The 20,935-nt window shown below is 37.5% G+C and overlaps 1 protein-coding gene across 5 annotated transcripts in view; it reads right to left on the reverse strand.

The window, feature by feature from the left end:
- specc1 (sperm antigen with calponin homology and coiled-coil domains 1) overlaps positions 1 to 20,935 on the reverse strand; it is a 118,311-nt gene that overhangs the window by 24,355 nt on the left and 73,021 nt on the right. For all 5 annotated transcript variants that reach the window (XM_088088301.1, XM_088088299.1, XM_088088298.1 and 2 more), the window contains 5 exons: positions 15,211 to 15,377; positions 14,229 to 14,329; positions 13,415 to 13,490; positions 12,667 to 12,811; positions 10,168 to 10,270 (listed from right to left, as the gene is read on the reverse strand). In XM_088088301.1, coding sequence (XP_087944427.1) covers positions 10,168 to 10,270; positions 12,667 to 12,811; positions 13,415 to 13,490; positions 14,229 to 14,329; positions 15,211 to 15,377 — 592 coding nt within the window. The remainder of the gene's footprint in view (positions 1 to 10,167; positions 10,271 to 12,666; positions 12,812 to 13,414; positions 13,491 to 14,228; positions 14,330 to 15,210; positions 15,378 to 20,935) is intronic.

Genomic DNA, 20,935 nt, shown 5'->3' on the forward strand with positions numbered 1-20,935 from the left:
CCAGTGAACTTACAACACAAGTCCCTCCTCTGTATTTAATATTTTTTGTCAAAACATGGTTTGGTATGGTTTTTACTTATTCTATTTTTTTAAGATCCATTTTTTAAGAGCCGCTTTTGCTTATTAAAGCACTCTGAATTGCATTGAATTAGTCTGAAAGGTGCCGTATGAATAAAATTTGATCAACTGATTGATGTTAGTCCGACTCTGAGAAGTTAGATTTAGTCTGATTTCAGTCGGACAAACATGTTTACATGTATTTTAAAGTCCAGTTTTAGTCAGATTGACTCGATAATTTGATTTTTTTTCCCAGAATCTGTCACAAACGTCAAAGACTTCGACGTTTGTGACAAACTTACAGATGAAGTCTAAAATGCTTTTTCAGTCTTTTTTAAAGAAAGGCGGTTCTCACAGGACAGCTACACTACAAACACATGATCATCTTATAGACCATGATGCATTGCTGTAAAGTAAACTACCCAGCTGTATATAAAGGAGTTAAAATGAGCCCAACCCTAAACATCTACAGCACTGATGTAACATGTGCATTAATGCAGCAGGAATATTGATCCATAAACAGCAGGTAGAACAGATAAACACTGACAGAGGCGACATTTTACTGCACCAACAACACTTGACTAAGGATTTGCACTTGTATTTTCACACTGTGATATTAGTACTTTTACTCCTATAAAGCATCTTAATACTTCCTCACAACTGCATAGAAGTCCCAAAACCTTCAGTTACAGGCTGCACAGCAACATGTGAGAGTCAGATCTTAAACTGCCTGGTGTGTAACAGAAGTCCTATAAAAGCGCTCTTGTGTTTCAAGTCTTTGTCCAGTCCGGCGCTCACATGCACACGATCCCTTGCGAATACCAATTTCCTGTGAGAGGCCCCTTCAGAGTCTCCCACAGGGCAGAGTTAATCAGCGCGAGCTTAAGGTCTTCACTGATCGATCTGAGCTTCCCAGAATCTGACATTTGAGGTGTGACGGAGCCCGTCTGAACTCCTCACCCTCAGGGCTCGAGTGGCTCCTCTCCATGGTGATAGCACCGCCGTCCTACTACTGTGTGTGCTTATGCATTTGCCATGTTTTCCCTTTTCTTTCTCTAACCTTGTTATCGGCACACACCTCTCCGGGGACGACAACCATATGGAAGACTACATTCACACCAACACATCCGTACACAGACACACAAGTACACACTTGCATTTGCCCCTCTGTTGGATGCATGATGTGCGGCACGTAGGCCATGGTGACTGCTTGCATCATGTGTTTTTCCCTGTCACCTATATGCATTAAAAGCAGAAAAGCATGCATTTGCAGAACAACACGTTACCTGATATATAACAACAGTGAGGAGGTCACTTCGTGTTTTTCAGCCTGGACCCTATTTACTCATGTTTTTGTGTCTAAGTGACTCATGGGAAGAGCAATTTTTGAGATGGGTCCAGCATAAAGAGCGCTGCAGGAGGCAGCCGCAAAACAGGCTGCAATGTTGCATTAATGGACAACTGTGCAACATCAATGTACATCTACTAAAAGTGTTTGTTTTTGCCACTGACAGGCTCAGATTATTTTCAGTATCTGAAAACATTATGAAAAGGATTCCTACAGAGATAATCCTTTTAGTTAAGAATAACATCACTATTTGTTTAACCAGAAACAGCCCCTAAATCGGCATCACCAAACCCACCAGACTCTACTTAAAAAAACAATAATTTTAACACTGCAAAACACACTTTATTTCAAAGTCGAAAGACACAAAATAAAACTCACAAAAATTGTCTTTGTTCGTCTTTCCATTGTTCCAACAAATAATAAACCCTTAATTTACCCAGTCAGATGTGAAAATATGCTGCTCTATACACGCTAAAATTACTGTTTGACAATAAACATTTTGGGCTATTTCTGGCTAAACAAAAAGGATCTCACTCTTTAACAAAAAGGTTTTTCTCTGTAGAGATCCTTTATAAAGTTATCTGACACGCAGAATAACAATACGAGCCTGTCAGAGACAAAAACAAACACTGTCAGTGGACGTAAAATGACGTGAGTTCACAGTGCCCTGAGTGGTTACATTGCACTCTCTCACTCAATACTGGACCAAATTAAAAAATTATTGTTCGAACTGGTCACTTAACGCCTGCTTCACACTTAACACGCAACGGCTGTGAAACGATTTTACATAAGACACCGGCAGCTTGCTTTTGGCAGCGATAGTTTCAGTATGGTCAATTTTCTTTGTGAGACCAAACAAATCTGGCAGGAAAACACACTAAATATACTAAATACTACTATTAAAAATGATACAAAGGCTACATTAGATATTATATACATGATCTGATTATGATAAATGATTAAATATGGCTCCAATACTTCCAAAATGCTTATCAGCTGTGTCTAAACAGAGAGAGAGACAAGCAGACACACACACACAGCCAGAGACACAGAGGCAAGCAGTGACAGAGCTCTGGATTTTAGGACATATCTTGAATTTTAGGACATTTCTAGGATTTTAGGACATTAGGGTCTTAGCTGGGACCTCTGTTGAGGGTGTGTGGAGATCCTCCACTGCCACTTTTTTTGGTAAACAAGCCCTATTTTGGTGCTGTTTTATGCACTCTGGCACCTTATGTAAACTGAAAGTACAAAAACTATTCCCTGTGTGAATCACTTTATTTTTATTGTGAACTGGAAAATGGTTAATGAACCGCTCTGTACTCTATCAGGGTCCTGATTTGGCCCACCGTCCGTAAGTTGGTTATCAGAGCTTAAAGGTGAGACGAAGCCTAATTTTACGCCATCAAACCTGCAGTGATTTAATCTTCTCCTCATGATGATTACAAGCACTGAGGGGTTTATTGATCACAGTGAATGAGCTAAGCGTGGCATCAGGCTCTGTGTGCGGCTATAATCACAGATTTACTGTGCTCTGCGGCCGCTATTTTCACCTAAACATCAAATCAGCCCCCGGCACGCTTACAATAGCTCCCGTGTTTTGTTTCACTCTAATTAGGCTGCTGTTTGATCAAAAGGTCCACCAACAATAGGAAATAATAACTGGCACAGGGCTGACCCTCCCATGGGCTTTGTCGCCGTCGCACACCGCAGCTTTTCTGTCTCCGCGCTGTCAGATGAGCCTGATATAAGAGCCTGTTATGAAAGTGAACAGCAGCGATTGTCAAAGCTGCCTCTTCAATGCGATCATTAATTATGTAGCCTGAAGAGGCCGAGCATAAAATACAACCGGGTGACTCCACACTAAAGAGCCAATTAGTGTTGAGTTATTACCTCTCTGACCTTCGTCCACTGCAGAGAGGAGAGGAAGCGCAAAATGCGAGGGGGTGTATCGATAAAACTGAACCTCACTAACCTTTATCAGAGCAAAAACGAGCAGGGCAGAGAGAAAGAAACACAACCTGGAGGTGGCTGTATTTCAGACGACTGCCACAGTCTCGGCCCCCGAGATAAAAACTGTGACACATCAGCCAGTCCCCGAGCGTTGGTCTTTAATTAGTAACTTCTGTGTGGACAAAGTTTGACCTTTCGCCAAACCTATGCAGCGCAACATCGTCCTCTGACAGTAACCTTTACCTTCAGCTCGCCGTGACACTCAGCTGTGGGTTCGTGGTCACATAAGTTCAGGTGCAGAGCGACTGAGCTCCACTTACTGTGAGACAGGGGGACTCAACTTGCTCTGATCGGGGGCCACTTCTGCAAAATGACAGGAGGCCAGGGGCCAGTCGCAGGAGCCCAAAACATGTTTCCGAGATTTTAGGACATCTCCGGTACTTTAGGATGTTTCTAAGATTTTAGGATGCTCCTAGGATTCTCAGAAGTTCCTAGGATTTTAGGACATTTCTAGGATTTTAGAAAAATTCTGAGATTTTAGGACATTTTAAAAACTTTAGCACAGTTCCCAAATTTTAGGATTTTATGACATATTTTGGATTTTAGGTTGTTTCTAGGATATTAGCACTTTTCTTGGACTTTAGGATGTTTCTAAGATTTAAGGACATTTCTCGAGTTTTAGGACATTTCTTGGATTTTGAGATGTTTATAAGGTTTTAGGAAGTTCCTTAGATTTCAAGAAATTTTCAACATTTCAGTACATTTCTTAGATTTTACGATGTTTTGAAGACTTTAGAACATTTCAGGGATCATAACATGTTTCTCAGACTTAAGGACATCGCTTGTATTTTCGGATGTTTCTGGGATTCAAGAACCTTTCAAGGATTTAGCACGTCTCTAGTACTTTGAATGTTTCTAGGATTTTAGGACGTTTCTGCGATTTTAGGACATTTCCTGCATTTTAGGGACTTAGCTAGGACCTCTTTCAGGGGTTATGAGAGATCCTCCACTAGCACATTTTTTTAAATAAACAAGCTCTATTTCGATGCTGTTTTATACACTAATGCACCTTACGTATACTAAAATAACAAAAATGATTCCCAGTGTGAATCACCCTGTCAGGGGCCAGATTTAGCATGCAGGCTGTAAGATGAGCATCACTGCTGTAATAAGTAGCTTCTGTGTGGACAAAGGCCTCATAACACTAAGAGTTTGACCTTTCACTGGACATATGAAGTCCAACATCGTCCTCTGACAGTGACCTTTTCCTTCAGCTCGCCATGACACTCAGCCGTGGGTTAATGGCCACATATGTTCGGGTTCAGAGCACTTAACTCTGCTCCACTTACTGTAAGTGATGCATAAACACCATATGTTTCACACGCAAACATACAGCACATATCCACACATCCGTCAAACAGAGTCCCCTGTGGAAAATAGAGGAATTCACTAAAAACAAAAAAATCCCAAGAGAAAATAACAGCGGCCTTTCATATCTCTGCTGAGAGACTAAACACCAATTGAACAAAATATTTGGGAAATCGTTCTGAAAAAAGGTTGCGGGACCTTTTGTTCAATCTACATCTCAGATATCTCGACCCTGCACGTGAATCTTTGACTCATCCGCCTCTCCCGATGAATTGTGGTATATTCGGCGTATTACATAACGTTAAAAAGGTACATGGAAAGTTGGTCTGGTGGACACTAAAAAAAAATATTATTCCCTTAAACATTTACTCTAACTGCCACAAATTTGCTGGACACAGACTGTTAAAAGATTTGCAAATGCATCAGGGTACAACAGCAACTTCAATATTTTCTAACCTGGAGCCTATTTTACAAAGTTTCTGCTACTGTTTTTGACTTATGGGATCAACAAGTTTTGCACAATTGCACACCGTTAACGTAGGTCCACTGAAAGTGTTTGTTTTTGTCATTGTCATGTCATTTGCTGCACACTTATCCCGTCATATACTGTATACCGCAGTGAAATTTCAGGAAGGTGTATTAAAAGACTTCCAAAGCCTAGTTTCTGGTAAAACAAAAAATATTTTACTATTTAACCCTTTAACTGTCACCTTAAGGCATGTCTTTGCAAAAAAAATATACAACATAATAGACCGTATAATATGTTACCAAAATGCACCAATTTATGAAGAAAAAATACTAGAATAATAAAAAAAAAACTACAAAAGTCAATGTAATATAATAGAGATAAATAAACAAAATTGAATAAATAGAAATAAAAATAAATCTAGTAAATAAAATGTATAAAATATATGGTAAAAAAAACTGCAAATGTTATATGATATAAATCTGAAAATAAAAGTGTCATAAAATAAACAAATAAAATAAATATAAAAATAAACAAAAATAGTTAAAAATAATAAAGAATCTAGTCACAAAATGTTTTTAAAATGTATGATGAAAAAAACAGTCAACGTAATATAATAAAAATGAATTGAGTAGTATTGGAGTATAATCAAAATATTAAAATGCAGCGCACAAAAACATCTGTATAATATCAAAATGGGTTTTGCAGAGTTTTTAGTGAAGTAATTCAACTGCAAAAAATGTCAACCGTGCAGTTATACCGCCTGTTAAAGGGTAACAAAAAGGTCTATCTCTGTAGGAGTCATTTCGGTTTCAGACACTTAGAATATCGGTCTGAGCCTGTCAGTGGCAAAAACATAAATTGGTGACGCAAACAGGCCCTGAGTGGTTACATTGCAGCATTTTTGCTGTTTCACGTCTGCCGTCTGCAGCCGGACACATTTGATACATGATTATACAAAAAAAACATCAGAAGAGAGGTTCCAGGATAAAAAATACTGCAATTACCCTTTAAAGTAAGGTAAAATACAGAATATGACAGTGATGCTTGTTTTAAAAATAGAAATTGTCGACTGCCTGATAGTGAATGAATCACAGCTCAGGTTCACATGGAGAAAACGCACAAACACGAAGGATCACAGCTCGAATCGGGAACTCTTACTCCAGGAGGGGACCGATTATACCTCAGACTCAAACTCTCCCAGAAGCCAAATCTTCTTACTGCATTCCTGATACTTGCAAATAATCACTCTGTGCTGCTAAGCCCTTTGTGAGCCGGGATCACAGGTTCCACCGTTAAACGGGAACGAGGCTCCGTTAAGGGTTTCGTGTCGCTCGACCAAACTGTCCTGAACTGAACCGAGATTTTCAATTCCATCTGGATTCCTATTTTACAAGAGTCCGCTTAAATTTAACCCTCGCGTTCACTCCAGTATTACACTCAAAGGAATACTTTACCCCGAATGACCATTCTCTATGACAGATACTCACCCCGTGTTGTGTTGAATTCTTAAAGAAAACTTTTTTGTGTCTCACGTTTCCACGACGACATGAATGAGATCTGGATTTAAATACAGGAGCTGTGTGAAAGTTAGTAAACAGATGTTTTGCTGTTGTTGAACTTTATTTCTATGCATCAAGAATTTCCTGTTTTTGGATTCTTCACCCGCATTTTAGGGTGAGTTTCTGAGATAATGATTATTATATTATTATTATATTATCTGATACATGACACAACATCAGTTTTCTTGTGCTGTGTTAAGAAGCCTTTAATAAGCTCTTTTAATATTTGAAACCTGAGCGAACTGGTTTCAAAAACACGGAGCAAAAAGACAATGACCAGCTTGGCGAGAGATAAAAAAAATATATCAAGAAAAAGGGAAAGTATCCAAAAAAATAGATTTATAATTTTATACGTAAAATTACATCACAGAAAAAATATTATCAAATCAATTAAATAAATACATATAAATATAGATTTTTTTATTTTTATTTTAGCACGTCTTCTAGCTAATTTCCTTGTTTGTTTTGGACTTTTTTCCGTTTATTTTTAGGTAATTTTTTTAAAGAAATCACCCCAACATGTTCATGTTTCGAAGGGTTAAAGTACAAATGTGAGCACTTTGACATCTTGACTATTTTTTTTTTTTTTACTGTTACTATAGATTTTTAATTGGTTGTTTTATGTTTATTTGTGTAAGATAGTTAAGAGTAAGACTTTTTTTAAAAAAAAATTAATTGGTTGTTTTATGTTTATTTGAGTAAGATACTGCAGAATAAGATTTTTTAAAGAATCTATTTTATTTATTTTTTTAATTGGTTGATGGATGGTGAATTAATTATCTTTTAATTACTATTATTAAAGTAGTCATATTTTTGTATTATAATCAATATTGTTATTATTATAATTTTTTTAGTTACTTTGTTCATTTTATTGAGTAGTATATTTTCATTATTACCGTTTAATTTTGTTGTAATGTAATGTTGTTTTGGACCCCAAAACGACAGTTAATGGGGATCCTTATAATAAACAATAAACATAATTATGACCCAGTGACCTTCATTACAAACTGGTGTCATTTCAAACAAAGTGAGATATTTCAGTTTGTGTGCAGGTCCAAAATCTCATCATCCTCAGTCTGTCTGTCAGCAGTTTTATCTCAAATATTTCCATCACAGAGGATCACACACTCGCCGTGCGTGACCGTCACACACCTGATGAACGAGGGTGACTCAAAGTTCAACCGAGCGGCACCGTGAACGAGAAACAGGGACTATCGATCCAACAACTCTGATCATCTGCAGCGTTTATCACTGGGAGAACTGGGACTATTTTTAGCAGCTGGTTTTTCACGTTCGGTCAAACCGCAGCTATGAGACGGAGAGATGAGCCTAAACAGGACACCAGCGGAGCCATTCACAACTGTAATCAATCTTCCACCACACTGCTGAAAGGACTTCCCACTAAACTTTGCAGGTTGGGACCAGTCTGCCTGCTGGTAAGAGTTTTAGCTAGCTGGCATGCTGGCACACAAACACAATGATTACATGGGCAAATCTCTAATCCCACTGGGCTTAATGGGCTCCTTAAACTGGGTATTAGGGGAGCAGCTAATGCCGGGTGATTGTCAGCAGCACTGGGACATGGGGGACACATGCGGGGACACAATAACAATGCATAAACAAACGGACATGCATGAAAAGAAGCAGGGCTGTATAAAAAACACACATGTATAAATCCAGCGTAACACTGCGTGCTCGGCGTCACTGTTTCCATTAGCTCGCTGCCACGGTGACGTCGTGTCCCCGCTGAGACGACAGGCCGGGTAACGAAGGTCTGCAGACACGGCGGTGTGCCGCTACGGTCCAACACGTCAGTGACGGACGAGAAAAAAACAAACAAAAGGAATAAGGACTGAAGCTGAGGACGCAGAGCGGGGACACGCTGTGTGTGGGGGCCAGGGGCCAATCGCAGCCCCGTACGTTTCTAAGATTTTAGGACATTTCTAGGTTTTAAGGACACTTCAGAATTTTAGGACATTTAGGGCAGGGCTTTAAGATCGTCTCTGATTTTAGGATGTTTCCAGGATTTTCTGACATTTCTCGGATGTTAGAACTTTTCTCGGGTTTTATGATATTTTTAGGATTTTAAAACGTGTCTAGGATTTCAGTACATTTGTAGGATTTTAAGGCGTTTCAAGGATTACAGGACATTGCCAGGATTTTAGGATGTTTCTAATATTTCAGAACTTTTCACCAGTGATGCACGATAATGATTATTTCAACCGATAAATCGATAATTTCTAGCTTCTCCTGGCCGATAAGATGCCGATAACCGATTATTTCTTTTTGTTTGATTTTTATTACCCGACGGTATGAAAGGCTGAGATCTGGTGAGTACAGATGAATTTAATTTGTGCATTTTCATTTAAAAAAAACAACATTTTTGAGGATTTTTTTCCCTCTTATCTTCTTGTGTAAGCTTGAATTGTACAAAAATAATGCTGAAAATAAGCCTTGGACAGTATATTTCCTCCTTGTTCACTGATGATCTAAATAAGTCGCTAAATGTTTCACCTGTTGCGTTTTTTTTAAAACAACGCCGCTGAGAGGCTCCGAAAAGCCGCTAAATAGCAATAAAGTCGGCACGATAGTAGTCCTCTCCTCCCTGGGACCTTAGATCGTCTTGTTCGTTTGTTTTTGGACGTGGAAATGTTGTTTTATTGCGTAACATCCGTAACCGTGTCCCTACACTACAGTGGAAACACGGATTGACGGAAAGTATCGTCATTGGCGGGGAAAGAGTTAAAAAAGAGAAAGAAACAAAGGGTTAAACCCTGCTGCTGACTGATGAAACGTTGTGGACTGATCTCGCAGCAGCAGTTTGACACGCAGCGTAATGCACAGTGTGTAGGACTGGAGGAGCGAAACCATGGCAACATGAGCAAAATCAAAGCAATTTACGCTTATTATTATCGGTTCTGTTTATCGGCCAAAACGTTTATTATCAGAATCATCGGTATGACAGCCCGTTATCGGTCCGATAATTATCGTGCATCCCTAGGCCTACTTTTCACGGATTTTAGGACATTTCTGTGATTGAGGACATCTGTAGGGTCTTAGCTAGGACCTTTGTTACGGGTGCACTTTTTTTGATAAAGCAGCTCTATTTTGCTGCTGTTTTATGCACTCTGGCACCTTCTGTATACTAAAAGTCCAAAAAACAGTTGTGGATCGTTAAATTTTGATGGTGAAATGTTGGTCGAGGGGCCACCAGGGCCCAGATTTGACCTGCGGGCCATAAGTTGAGTATCACTTACCGTTATCTTCTGCACAATGCTGCAATAAGAAAGGAGAGTGGGAGCAGCGCTTTTAAATAAAAGACTAAAAGGAAACTGTCGGACAGAGAAAAGTCGGGCGTGAAAGTGAACGTGGCCCGCCGTGTGTTTGAGAGGTCTCCGGCCTCTGATCCCTACCGGATAGCCTTCTGTTTTCTTCTGGCACCACTTCAGTAGAGCGTTCCTCTTAGATCCTCCGTACTCTCGGGCCAGCGCAGCCAAGGGGTCCTTTCTTTCCACACTGTCACCAGGGAAACGCAGACGGCAGTCACACACAGAGAGAGATAAAGAGGGACGGTCACAGTCTGTCATTTAGGGAACGATAAGTGTTTGATTACCCCATAAAACTGTCATTATGCTCAAATCCACACACAGACTCCAGTGCACACGGACATGAAGGAAGCGCCATAAAAACCATAATTATGCAACTTCTCTATGTCTCATGCTATAAGAATGTACTCAATTAAATAAGCATTTTTCCAGATGGAAATCATTTGACGACCGCGTCTGAAACGAGCTCACAGGCGGCCCTGACGTAAAAACACGTGACTCTTTCCATATTCGCCATAGAGTCACTTCAGGGACCCAGAAGTGTTTGTAAATATCTTTTTTGGATTAGGAAAAAGTGAACATAGTCCTGTTTACACTGCAAAACAGTCGTAAACAACCATACAGTGAAACTAATGTGTGACTTAAGCTGTGCATGAAGCAGCTGAGCTGCCTCACGATGACCGTAAACATGGTGCAGCAAATTCAGATGATGAGACAAAGTCGGCTTATTAACTCTTTAAAACCTGAGCAAACTGGCTTCAGATCTTTTAAGAGCATGGGAGGAAGGCAAAGAGTAACTTAAAAAGAAGTGGCCAAAAGAATTAGAAAATAGTAAAACAAGAAAAACTTAAAATAAGCAACAAAAATAAAAGTAAAAAGCAAAAACAAACTAGAAAATGAGTGCTAAAAAAAAAGAAAAAAGAAGAGTAAAAAATCATTTTTAAAAAAGTTTTGTAACATAAGTTAAACATTTTTTTTTAAGATTTATAAATATATTTTTCTAAACATTTCTCTCAATTTCTTTTTTTTTTTTTTAATACTATCAAATAATCGCCCCCTGGCTAATTTTTAGGACATTTTCTTGTCAGCTTTTTTTTTTGTTTTTTCCATATTTATTTTTTCCCAATATAATTATATTCACATTTTTATATTCTAAGTTACGCTACAGAATCCTTATTACTTTTTTTTTATTGTTTATTGTTTACATTTTACTTTACTTTTTTTCTCTTTTTTGTGGCAATTTTCAGGTCAATTTTTTGTATATTTTTACAAATTTCTTGCCAATTTTGGGGTCGTTTCTTCCACTCATCGCCTTCCTGGTGATTATAAATGACATCAAGTCAATTTGCTTAAGTCTGAAAGGATTACTTGAGAATATAAATATTTGTTAGCTGCGGTTCTTGAAGCGCGATGACAGAATATTTTAAAGTCCTGCTTTGAACGTTTTCTGCAAAGAATTAAATGCTGCATTTCTACGTCTTTGATACTCTTCCCTCTTTAATGAAAACTAGATTTCCATCAGTGGAGGGAACTGTGTGATGTGATCTCGTGTTATCGTCATGAATTCGGAGAATATCTGCAGCTCAGTGTGTTTGTGTTGGAGTCCAGACTTTAGAGGGCAGCCAAACGTGCACAGCTCAGAGTAGATTTAAGTGTACGATGTAAAGCTTTTGCACGTTTTTTTTTTTGGCCAACCTCCTAATTTCCACCTTCTGCCTTCATGTGCTCAAATGCTTACACACAGATTTATGATTTTTTACTGACTGCATTATTAAAAGACACAAGGGAGAGAAAACAGACGCTACAATGGATCGGTTAAATGTGTATGTGCAGTGTTACTCCGAGGGTCCGCTCCCTGGGGTTTGAGCCGGAGGCCGAGGCCATGGGAAGACCGCGAGACACGGTCGTTGCTCTGAGGATGGTAAACATTTCACACGTCACAGCGGCTCTGCTGTTAAATTCATTATTTCGTCGTCTGCGGCAGCGAGGCCGAGGCAGGAAGACCCTGTCCAAACAAACATATGGCGGCTATAACATGACGGCGAGAGCAGAGCAAACACGGAGGACACGTTTGAGAGGGAAGACCTGCAACACGGAAAAGCTCGCTTACCCTCATGATGTGCAAATATATAAAAGGGGCAGGTGCTCAGAATTAACCCTTTAAACTCAACAAGAAAATAAGCAACGGAAATATTTGTCCTGGGGGCTAAAATAACAAAAATCAGTTTTTTTGGTCATTCACGGTTATGGTTAAATAGAAAGAGAAAAATCGAAATTTCAAATTGTTTAATGTTATTATGCTTGTAATATGTTAGTATGGCAACATGTTTTAACCCTTCGAAACTTGAGCAAATTGGCTTGTTTCTTTCAAAAACACGGCGAGAAGGCAATGTGCAATGGAAGAGGAAATGACCCAAAAATTGGCAAGAAATTAGTAAAAAGTACAAGAAAATTACCTGAAAATAACTTAAATAAATAAATAAATAACTTTAAAAAAATCAGAGAAAAAAAAGTGAGAAAAAGTTACACTTGGAGAGTTGTTCCCTAAATTATAATATTTCTGTAAAATAATTCGGGTTGGCCCACCTGAGCTTGCTGTTGCCGCGGCTGCAGCTGAAGGACGCCGTGCGGCTGCCGAAGGAGGCGGGAGTTTTGATGACAGACTCCAGAGACGGACTCTTCCTCATCAAGCTGTTTGGTTTCAGGTCGTCTCCACAACCCGACAACTTCTCTGAGAGAGCGAATGTGAAGAAGGAGTCATAAAACACTTTTTAAAGTACGATAATAAAATGTAAAAAGCATTTTATAACAGGAAAGTGGGACTGCGACCAGTTTAACACTTCTCAATCTTCATTTTTTGGGATAATTTTGGCTGTGTTCATGCATATGGCATCAATTTTGGTAAGATTGTGTATTCATGTTTAACGTTAAAATCTGCAGCTCAGCTCCTACAATAAGTCTAAAATACACTGTGGAAACTAAATAGTTACATTCAGACTGTTCAGGTCCAAAAATGCTCCATTGAAACCCATTCAAACTGACATTTTTGATCCCACAGCCATCAGAGCAGAAAAACAGGACTTGTATTATTTCTGGGTGTCATTCTGGGCTTTTGACTCTGAATTTGTCATTTTGACTATTTTCCACCTGGTGAGGTCATTTTGACCATATTTGGCATATGGAGGAAATACATGCTGTTTCCACTGGGTGACCTGTCACAATAAATGTAGCTGCTGATCACTGACATATCCCAGACTGGGATTATGAAAAATACATAAACAATATAGATGTAAAATGAAGGACTGCCAGCTGAAAGCACGCGTGTGTTACGTACCGTGATGATGAGAAAATTCTCCGTGATTGATTCTTTTCTCCAGCGTCTTTGACAGCGGCTTTATGTACGTTTGCCTCTGAAAGAGCAGAGCGGGAAATTCATCAGAGACCGTCAGGGTTTAAACACACTTTAATTATTTGAAAAAAACCCCAGACTTTAGATTAGGATTAGAACTGTATATGTAAACGTAACTCAGGGACCAGCTGTTATTTATAAGAGGGGATGGTCTGGTGCAAAAAGGGGGAGGCATGTTAAATGTTTTTTTTAAGCACTGGAGAGGAACTTATGTTCTTTATTTTGACTTAAGAGAAGGGCAAACAACTTTAAATGGCTTCATTTTGTTGTTGTTTTACTGCTGGTTTTTAAAGACAAAAATTAGCTTTTTTTTTTTTAAATCATTTTGTGGCGATTTTTTAGGGGAGTTTTTTCCCCTTAAAACTCTTTTTAGCGATTTTTAAATTTATTTATTTATTTTTTTTTACTTTAAAACTTTTGGTAAATTTTATTCACTTAACAATTATGCAATTTCATTTTTTAATTGTTGGCTCTTTAAAAAAATAAAATAAAATAAAAAATCCTCAAAATGCCCTTAAAAATAAAAAGTGATTCGATTTTTAGTGATTTAGTAAAAATCACCAAAATTGTATCATGTGTTATAATGCAGGTTTAAGAAACAAAATTTTCCAAAACCTTCAGGGTATGGATAATTTTCAACTTCCACTTATTTGCAAATTCCAAGACTTTTCCAGGTTTTTCTATGACCGTATGAACTTTTTTACATTTTTAAAAGTAAAGTGTGTGTGTGTGTGTTTACCTGTATGGGGGAGACAGCAGCAGCAGGAGCGGTGCGTACGGGGATCCCACTCAGCGGGCTCCTGGAGGACGAATGCATCTGAACTGTGTGTCCGGGTCCGTCTGCAACACCCGAAAATACAACCGTCATTTTTATTACCGCTTAGTCTAGTAAATGATTTTTATCTAGCTGTTATGTAATTATTATTATTATCATTTTTATTATTCATTTCTGTTATTTGGTCTTTTCAAACTTTGTTTTAAAAATGTCGCTTTTCTTCTAGCCGTTATTTAACTACTTCATTATTATTAAATCAATTTTATTGTATTTTATCGCCATCATTTTTGTTTTGTCTTCATTTTTTTTGCTTTAGTCTACCCTCTATTTAATCATTATTAATTGTATTATCTTAATCAATATTATTATTATTACTGCTTATTTTTTGTTTTGTCTTAATTTTTATTGATGTTTTGCCTGTTTACTCTATTTTATTTAATCTAGTTATTGTAGCTTTTAATCTATTTCATTTTTCTATTATTTACTTTTTTATTTTTTATTGTCTCATTTGATTTGGTCTGAAATTGTTCAATTGTTTTTATCTTTTTTTTTTTTTTGTGTTTTCATTGTCTACACTGTTAAAATCAGCCTCTCGGTCATCTGTGAGGCACTTTGATCTGCGTTAACTTCAGGTCTGACTGATTAATTTAGTGTCCGTTTTATTACGTACACTTAAAACGCCAAATGCATTCCTACGCAACTCTACCTGCCATAAAATCAAATTTTACAACGCCTGTAAAAGTCGATTTTTGTTGACCCCCTAACAGAGGTCACCTCAGGCCACACAGTCCCTCTTAACTCTGCATGAGTCTACTGCAGAGAAATGACAGAAATCCACTGTGGAGATCTCACCAGCTGTTCTTCTCTGTACTTACACTAGTGTTGGGATTCCCCGTCTGTGTGTGTGTGTGTGTGTGTGTGTGTGTGTGTGTGTGTAGGTGCTCACTCTGTCCAACAGTATCAAAGGACTTAATGAGGGATTTGACAGTAGCTCCGGGCTCCGAGTCGTTGGCGTCTCCGCCGGGGTCGGTGGGCGTGGTCGGGATCATGGAGATGCCGCACCAGTGATGGTTGATATCCGAGTCGGACGCCCTCCCCTCGTCGCCTTGGGACCTGACAGACACAATGAAGAGGCGTTGCTGTGCAGAGAAATACACAAAACACACACCTGAGGAGGAGCGAGTGCGTTTCTGAACTGGAGATTAGATTCACTTCACACTTTATCTTTTCACGTTAACTGCTGATCAGTATGAATAGATACTCGGAAATAAGGATTTTGCTCAGTGCATTGATTACAGATCAGTGATGCCAAACTTACGGCCGTAGAGACAGGGCGCCAGGTGTCCCCATCAAACATTTTCCCATTCACAATAAAAATAAAGTGATTCACACTGGGAATTGTTTTTGTTCTTTTAGTATACATAAGGCGCCAGAGTGTATAAAACAGCACCAAAAAAGAGCTTGTTTGTCAAAAAAGTGCCAGTGGAGGATCCCCACAACCCCAGACAGAGGCACTAATGTCCTAAAATCCTAGAAATGTACTAAAATCTTTGAAACATCCTAAAATTCTTGTCCTCACATCCTGGAAACGTCTTAAAATCTAAGAAACATCTCAAAATCCTAGAAATGTCCAAAAAACCTAGAAATGTCCTGACATCCCTGCAACTGTTCTAAAATCTTAGAATCGTCCAAAAATCCTAAAAAATGTCCTATAATCCTACAAATGGCCTAAAATCATTGAAAGCCAATAAAGTCCAACAAATGTCCTAAAATCTGAGGAATGCCCTTGAGGTTAAGAAATGTCCTTAAGTCCAAGGAACATCCTAAAATCCTCAAAATGCCCTTAAATCGAGAAATGGCCAAAAATACGAAAATCCATCCTATAATCCTTCCAACATCCTAAAATCTTAGAATTGTCCTTAAATCAGAGAAATGTCTTCAAGTCCCAGAAACATGTTTGGGGCTGCTGTGACTGGCCCCTGACCTCCTGACATTGTGCAAAAGTGGCCCCCAAACAAAACAAGTGATATATCCCTGATAATCTATGTTTAAGTGTTTGCTCAGTTCACTGATCAAACACTGAAGTTTGAACCATCAATCATCAATAACCGATAATCAGCTGCAGATTTAAATTTGCAACACAACATCTGAGCCGTCCAATAATCGACTTTCTTCTTGTTGCCCCGGTGACCGTTGGACCCCTGGTCAATACGGCGAGGGATTAGGACCGTCGTTATCAGTGACTAATGATGAGTTAGGAATTTGTGTGTTATGCTGCACTCACTCACCTCCGAAGCCTGAAAGAGAAACACAACCACAGTCGGACTGGTGTAACTTCGTTTATTCATCTGCCTGAAGAACAACAGACATACAGTACACTTTGACGCGTTCTTTCACAGGCAGGAAACCAGAATAAATAAACAGCACATTCACTGTATTGTTCATTAAATGGCTTTACTAAAGACAGAAAACGACCAATTACACGTCTCATCTTTTTCTATTTTTGTGAGCAAATTTTTTTACACTTTGAGCACCAGTACCTTATCATCTGGTAGAACAATATGGCTTCTAATTAATAAAAAAAAATCACAAATTGAATATCTTGGATAAAAAGTGGACTTTATGTAGAACCTGAGATCCTGCAAAATACAAGTAGTGATTCCATAAAAGTTGGGAGGCTGTGTAAAATGTACGTAAATATAGAATGCAACGATTTGCAAATCATTTTCGACATACACGGGGGGAAATAAGTAAACAACGCGTCTAATTTTTATATATTTGCGTAGGCAACAGCACAGGACACTGGCTTTATGTTTTAGAGTTGTCTGTCCATCTGCTATTTCTTGTGAATACAATATCTCAAGAACAGCTTGGAAAAAAATTCTTTCAAAATCTGACAAAAACGTCCACTTGAACTAAGAAATGAACTGATTAGATTTTAGTGGTCAAAGGTCAAAGATCAAGGTTGCTGTGATCTTGTCTGTCTCACTCTCGTGAACGTGATATCTCAAGAAGCCTTGACGGAAAGCCTTCAAATTTGGCACAAACATCCACTTGGATTCAACAATGAACTGATTACAAGGTCAAGGTCGTTGTGACCTTGTATCTGTCTCATTTTTGTGAACACAGTGTCTCAATAAAGCCTTCAGGGAATATTTTTGAATTTGACACAAACATCCACTTGGACGCAAGAATAAACTGATTAGATTTAAGTGGTCAAAGGTCAAGTTCAGTGTGACCTTGTTTGCTTCACTCTGGTGAATTCGATATTTCAAGAACTCCTTAAGGGAATTTCTTTCAGTTTGGCACAAACATCCACTTGGACTCAAAATGAACGGTTTAGAATTTGGTGGTTAAAGGTCAAGATCTCAAGAAGGCCTTCAGAGAATATCTTAAAATTTGACACAAGGTCATGGTCAGTATGACCTTGTCTGTCTCACTCTCATGAATGCGATATCTCAAGAACAGATCAAATTTGGCACAAACGTCAACTTGGACTGAACAATGAACTGAATAGATGAGACAATGATGAACTGATCACATCTGGTGGTCAAAGGTCAAGGTCATTGTGACCTTGTCCTTCTCATTCTTGTGAATATCTCAAGAACATCTTGAAAATATTTCTTCAAATTTGGCACAAACGCCCAATCAGACTCAACCATGAACTGATTAGAATTTAACAATTGAAGATAAAAGGTCAAGGCCCCTGTGACCTCCCGAAACCTTTTTTGGCCATAACTCAAGAATGCATATCCTAATTATGACAGAATTTCATAATGTGCTAAATCAGGCGGGAGTTTTAAATAAACATATTTCCAGTGCAGCTATTTAAGAAAATTTGAGGAAGAAATTTCACTTTCAAAACTATTATTATTAAAACTATTATTTTCCTAATTTTCCAAATACTTGTGTGTTGAAAGAAAAGGTGATGTCTCACGATGGTAAACATGCAGCTGTCCCAATGTTTTTGGAATGTTTTGCAACGTCAAATTCAGAATAACTGTATATTTACAAAAAACAATAATCCATTTGAACATTAAATATCTCGTCTTTGGACTGCATTCAAATTTAAATATTTAGAGAAAGATTTGCAAATTAAATTCTAGTTTTATTTACATTTTACACGCCGTCTCAACTTTTTGGAATCGGGGATCTACGACAACACAGAATATTGTGTGAGAGTTTGGCTCAAATATTAAATAAATTAATCATCTTTCAAAGTGAGTGACATCACAAAATCTGAGGAGCTGATACGTTAATAAACAGGATGCTGAAGAAAACCTCTAAATGTGTTTAACATGATTGATGATGATCAACAAATATCTGAGTGAAGTCTGCGGTTCAGATAATAAAGTCTGTGTCAAACTGGTGTAACTTCTTTAAAAACAAGAAAAGGCAATAAGCAACTAGGTGAGAAATGTTTCACATTTGCAAAAATTTGTAGATTTGAAAAAAATATTTTGGGAAAGGTAGGGAAAAAAAGGCAAAAGGTAAGGAAAAAAAATACATTTTTAATTATTATCATTACATATTTAAACTTTTGTATTTTTTAAAACACCTTTACCAAATCCAAATTTTGTTTGCTTAAAACAGTAAATTAAAAACAATTTATTTTGCTATTTTAAGGTAATTTTCTTGTTCTTTACACTAATTTCTTGCTGTTTAAAAATATTTTATTGTCTTTTTTATTGTTTTCTAAAGAAATTGCACCAATATGCTCAATTTTCAAAAAGTTAACTTGTCAATAATGCTGCTGAAAAGCAGAAAAGAATAACTCATTATCTAATAGCGATGCTTCAAGAGGAGCCTGTAACACAGTCTTCATAGTGTGTTAAAAATGGACCATCAACCTTTTGGTTTGTTTTAGGAGTAACAAAGTGACTCTGAGGTACGGCAGTTTGTGTTTTCACGGCAGTCCTAAAATCTGATTTTGGCAGTGTTTTGGGTTATTGTATCTGTCAGAAAGAATTAATACTCTATAGATTTAAAAATAACATAAAAAATAGACAAAAATACGTATACAGGCATTAACAGAGCGGAGGATACCAGTATGTCCACATCGATGTCACCTTCAGTACAGTAATTGTGTTTCATGGCGCCATCTAATGGCTAAATATGACAATGCGTTCAGTTTCACTACAGGACCAAAAACGAAAACATTAACCCTCCTGTTAGGTTCATTTTTCATCACAGCGAGAATATTCCTGAGTGACCGGGTTCATGTTTAATCACCCAAAAGTTGTCAGAAACACAATTAATCAATATTAAGTTTAATGGTGTTATTCACGTCTCGCAGGTCATGGCAGGATTTTTATTTTATTTTTAATAGGCCTACATGTTCAAACTTTTTTTTTTTGCAATGGAAATTGGAATTACCTAGATAGAAAACACAGTTTAAAAAAAAAACCTCTTTTTTAAAAATTTTGTTTTATATTTTTAAACTTTTTCTTTCTTAGGGATAGGAACTTGTCTCACATTTGCAAAGAAACAAATGGTCTAATTTTGACACTTCTGATCCCAGTTTCACTTCCGTGTCAATTTCACCCGATCGATGTCTACTTTGTGATACAAACCACTAAAATTTTAAAAGTTGATTACACTAATTAAGCGAAGCAGAAGAAGTTTCATACAAAAAAAACATGCTTTAAAATATTAAAATTGTTTAAAATGCAACATAACAGGAGGGTTAAAGAAAAGTTGTTTTTTGTCTCAACGGATAATAAAGTTGTAAAGTGAGCAGACAGAAGTCAAAGTGAAATGACTAGAAAATAAAATAAAAGCAAGGTCCAGCACAAAAACCATGTGTCGCCTCATATTCTTAATCACGGGACTCAATCGCTCTCGCTTTGAAATGGTGATTTTCTGACGTATTTGTTCTGGCACAATGTTATAAATCGCCACCGACCAAATATTTATCACATCTTTTTCCGAGTTTCTCCTGCTGTTTTTAACAGGTTATTACCTCCACTGTACCATCTCAACTTTCTAAGAAAAAGGCACAAATCAGCTTTGCACAGTATGAAAAGGAGAGTCTTTCAAACATGTGACATTTCTTCAACACGGGTCGAGAAATTTACAAACAATACATTCATCGAGAAAGAAAAATCCAGAATTATTATTTAAAAAGTTCCAAAACACGGAAGCAGTGAACGACCATGCTCGCAATTATTTTTTTTTAATGCTGTTATCTTAAAATCACAAGTTAATTACTTTGTTAGTGACATTTTTTTTTCATGATAATGGGTTAATTTTAGTAAAACGACTGTATAATAACCAACCAATAATGTATAATAGCCCGACTGATATTTACAGTAAAAAAGCTGGACAGTAAAAAAGCTGGATGTCCTGAAACGTCATTTCAAGATAGAAATGTCCCTTTTAGTTGGGATATTTATTTTATTATTATTATACATTATCACTGATCTATTATCTTATTTATACAGTAGTCAGAAATCCTCTGCTGAAATGTATCAGTCAATACCAGAAATTAATAATTGAATTTTTATTTCCAGCAACACCAAAAATCTCAATTCTCCCCACAACTTTGTGGTTACTTTTAAATTATAAGGGACGCTTGTATTACTGTTAAGTTAAATCATTTCACAATCAGACGTCGCGGATTACCAAAAATATCCCGAAAAACGGTCAATTATAAAGCAGCAGCCAACAGT

This window comes from Plectropomus leopardus, chromosome 15 (genome assembly GCF_026936395.1).
Source record: "Plectropomus leopardus strain MGB_pleo_1.0 chromosome 15, ASM2693639v1, whole genome shotgun sequence".
Lineage (NCBI taxonomy): Eukaryota > Metazoa > Chordata > Actinopteri > Perciformes > Serranidae > Plectropomus > Plectropomus leopardus.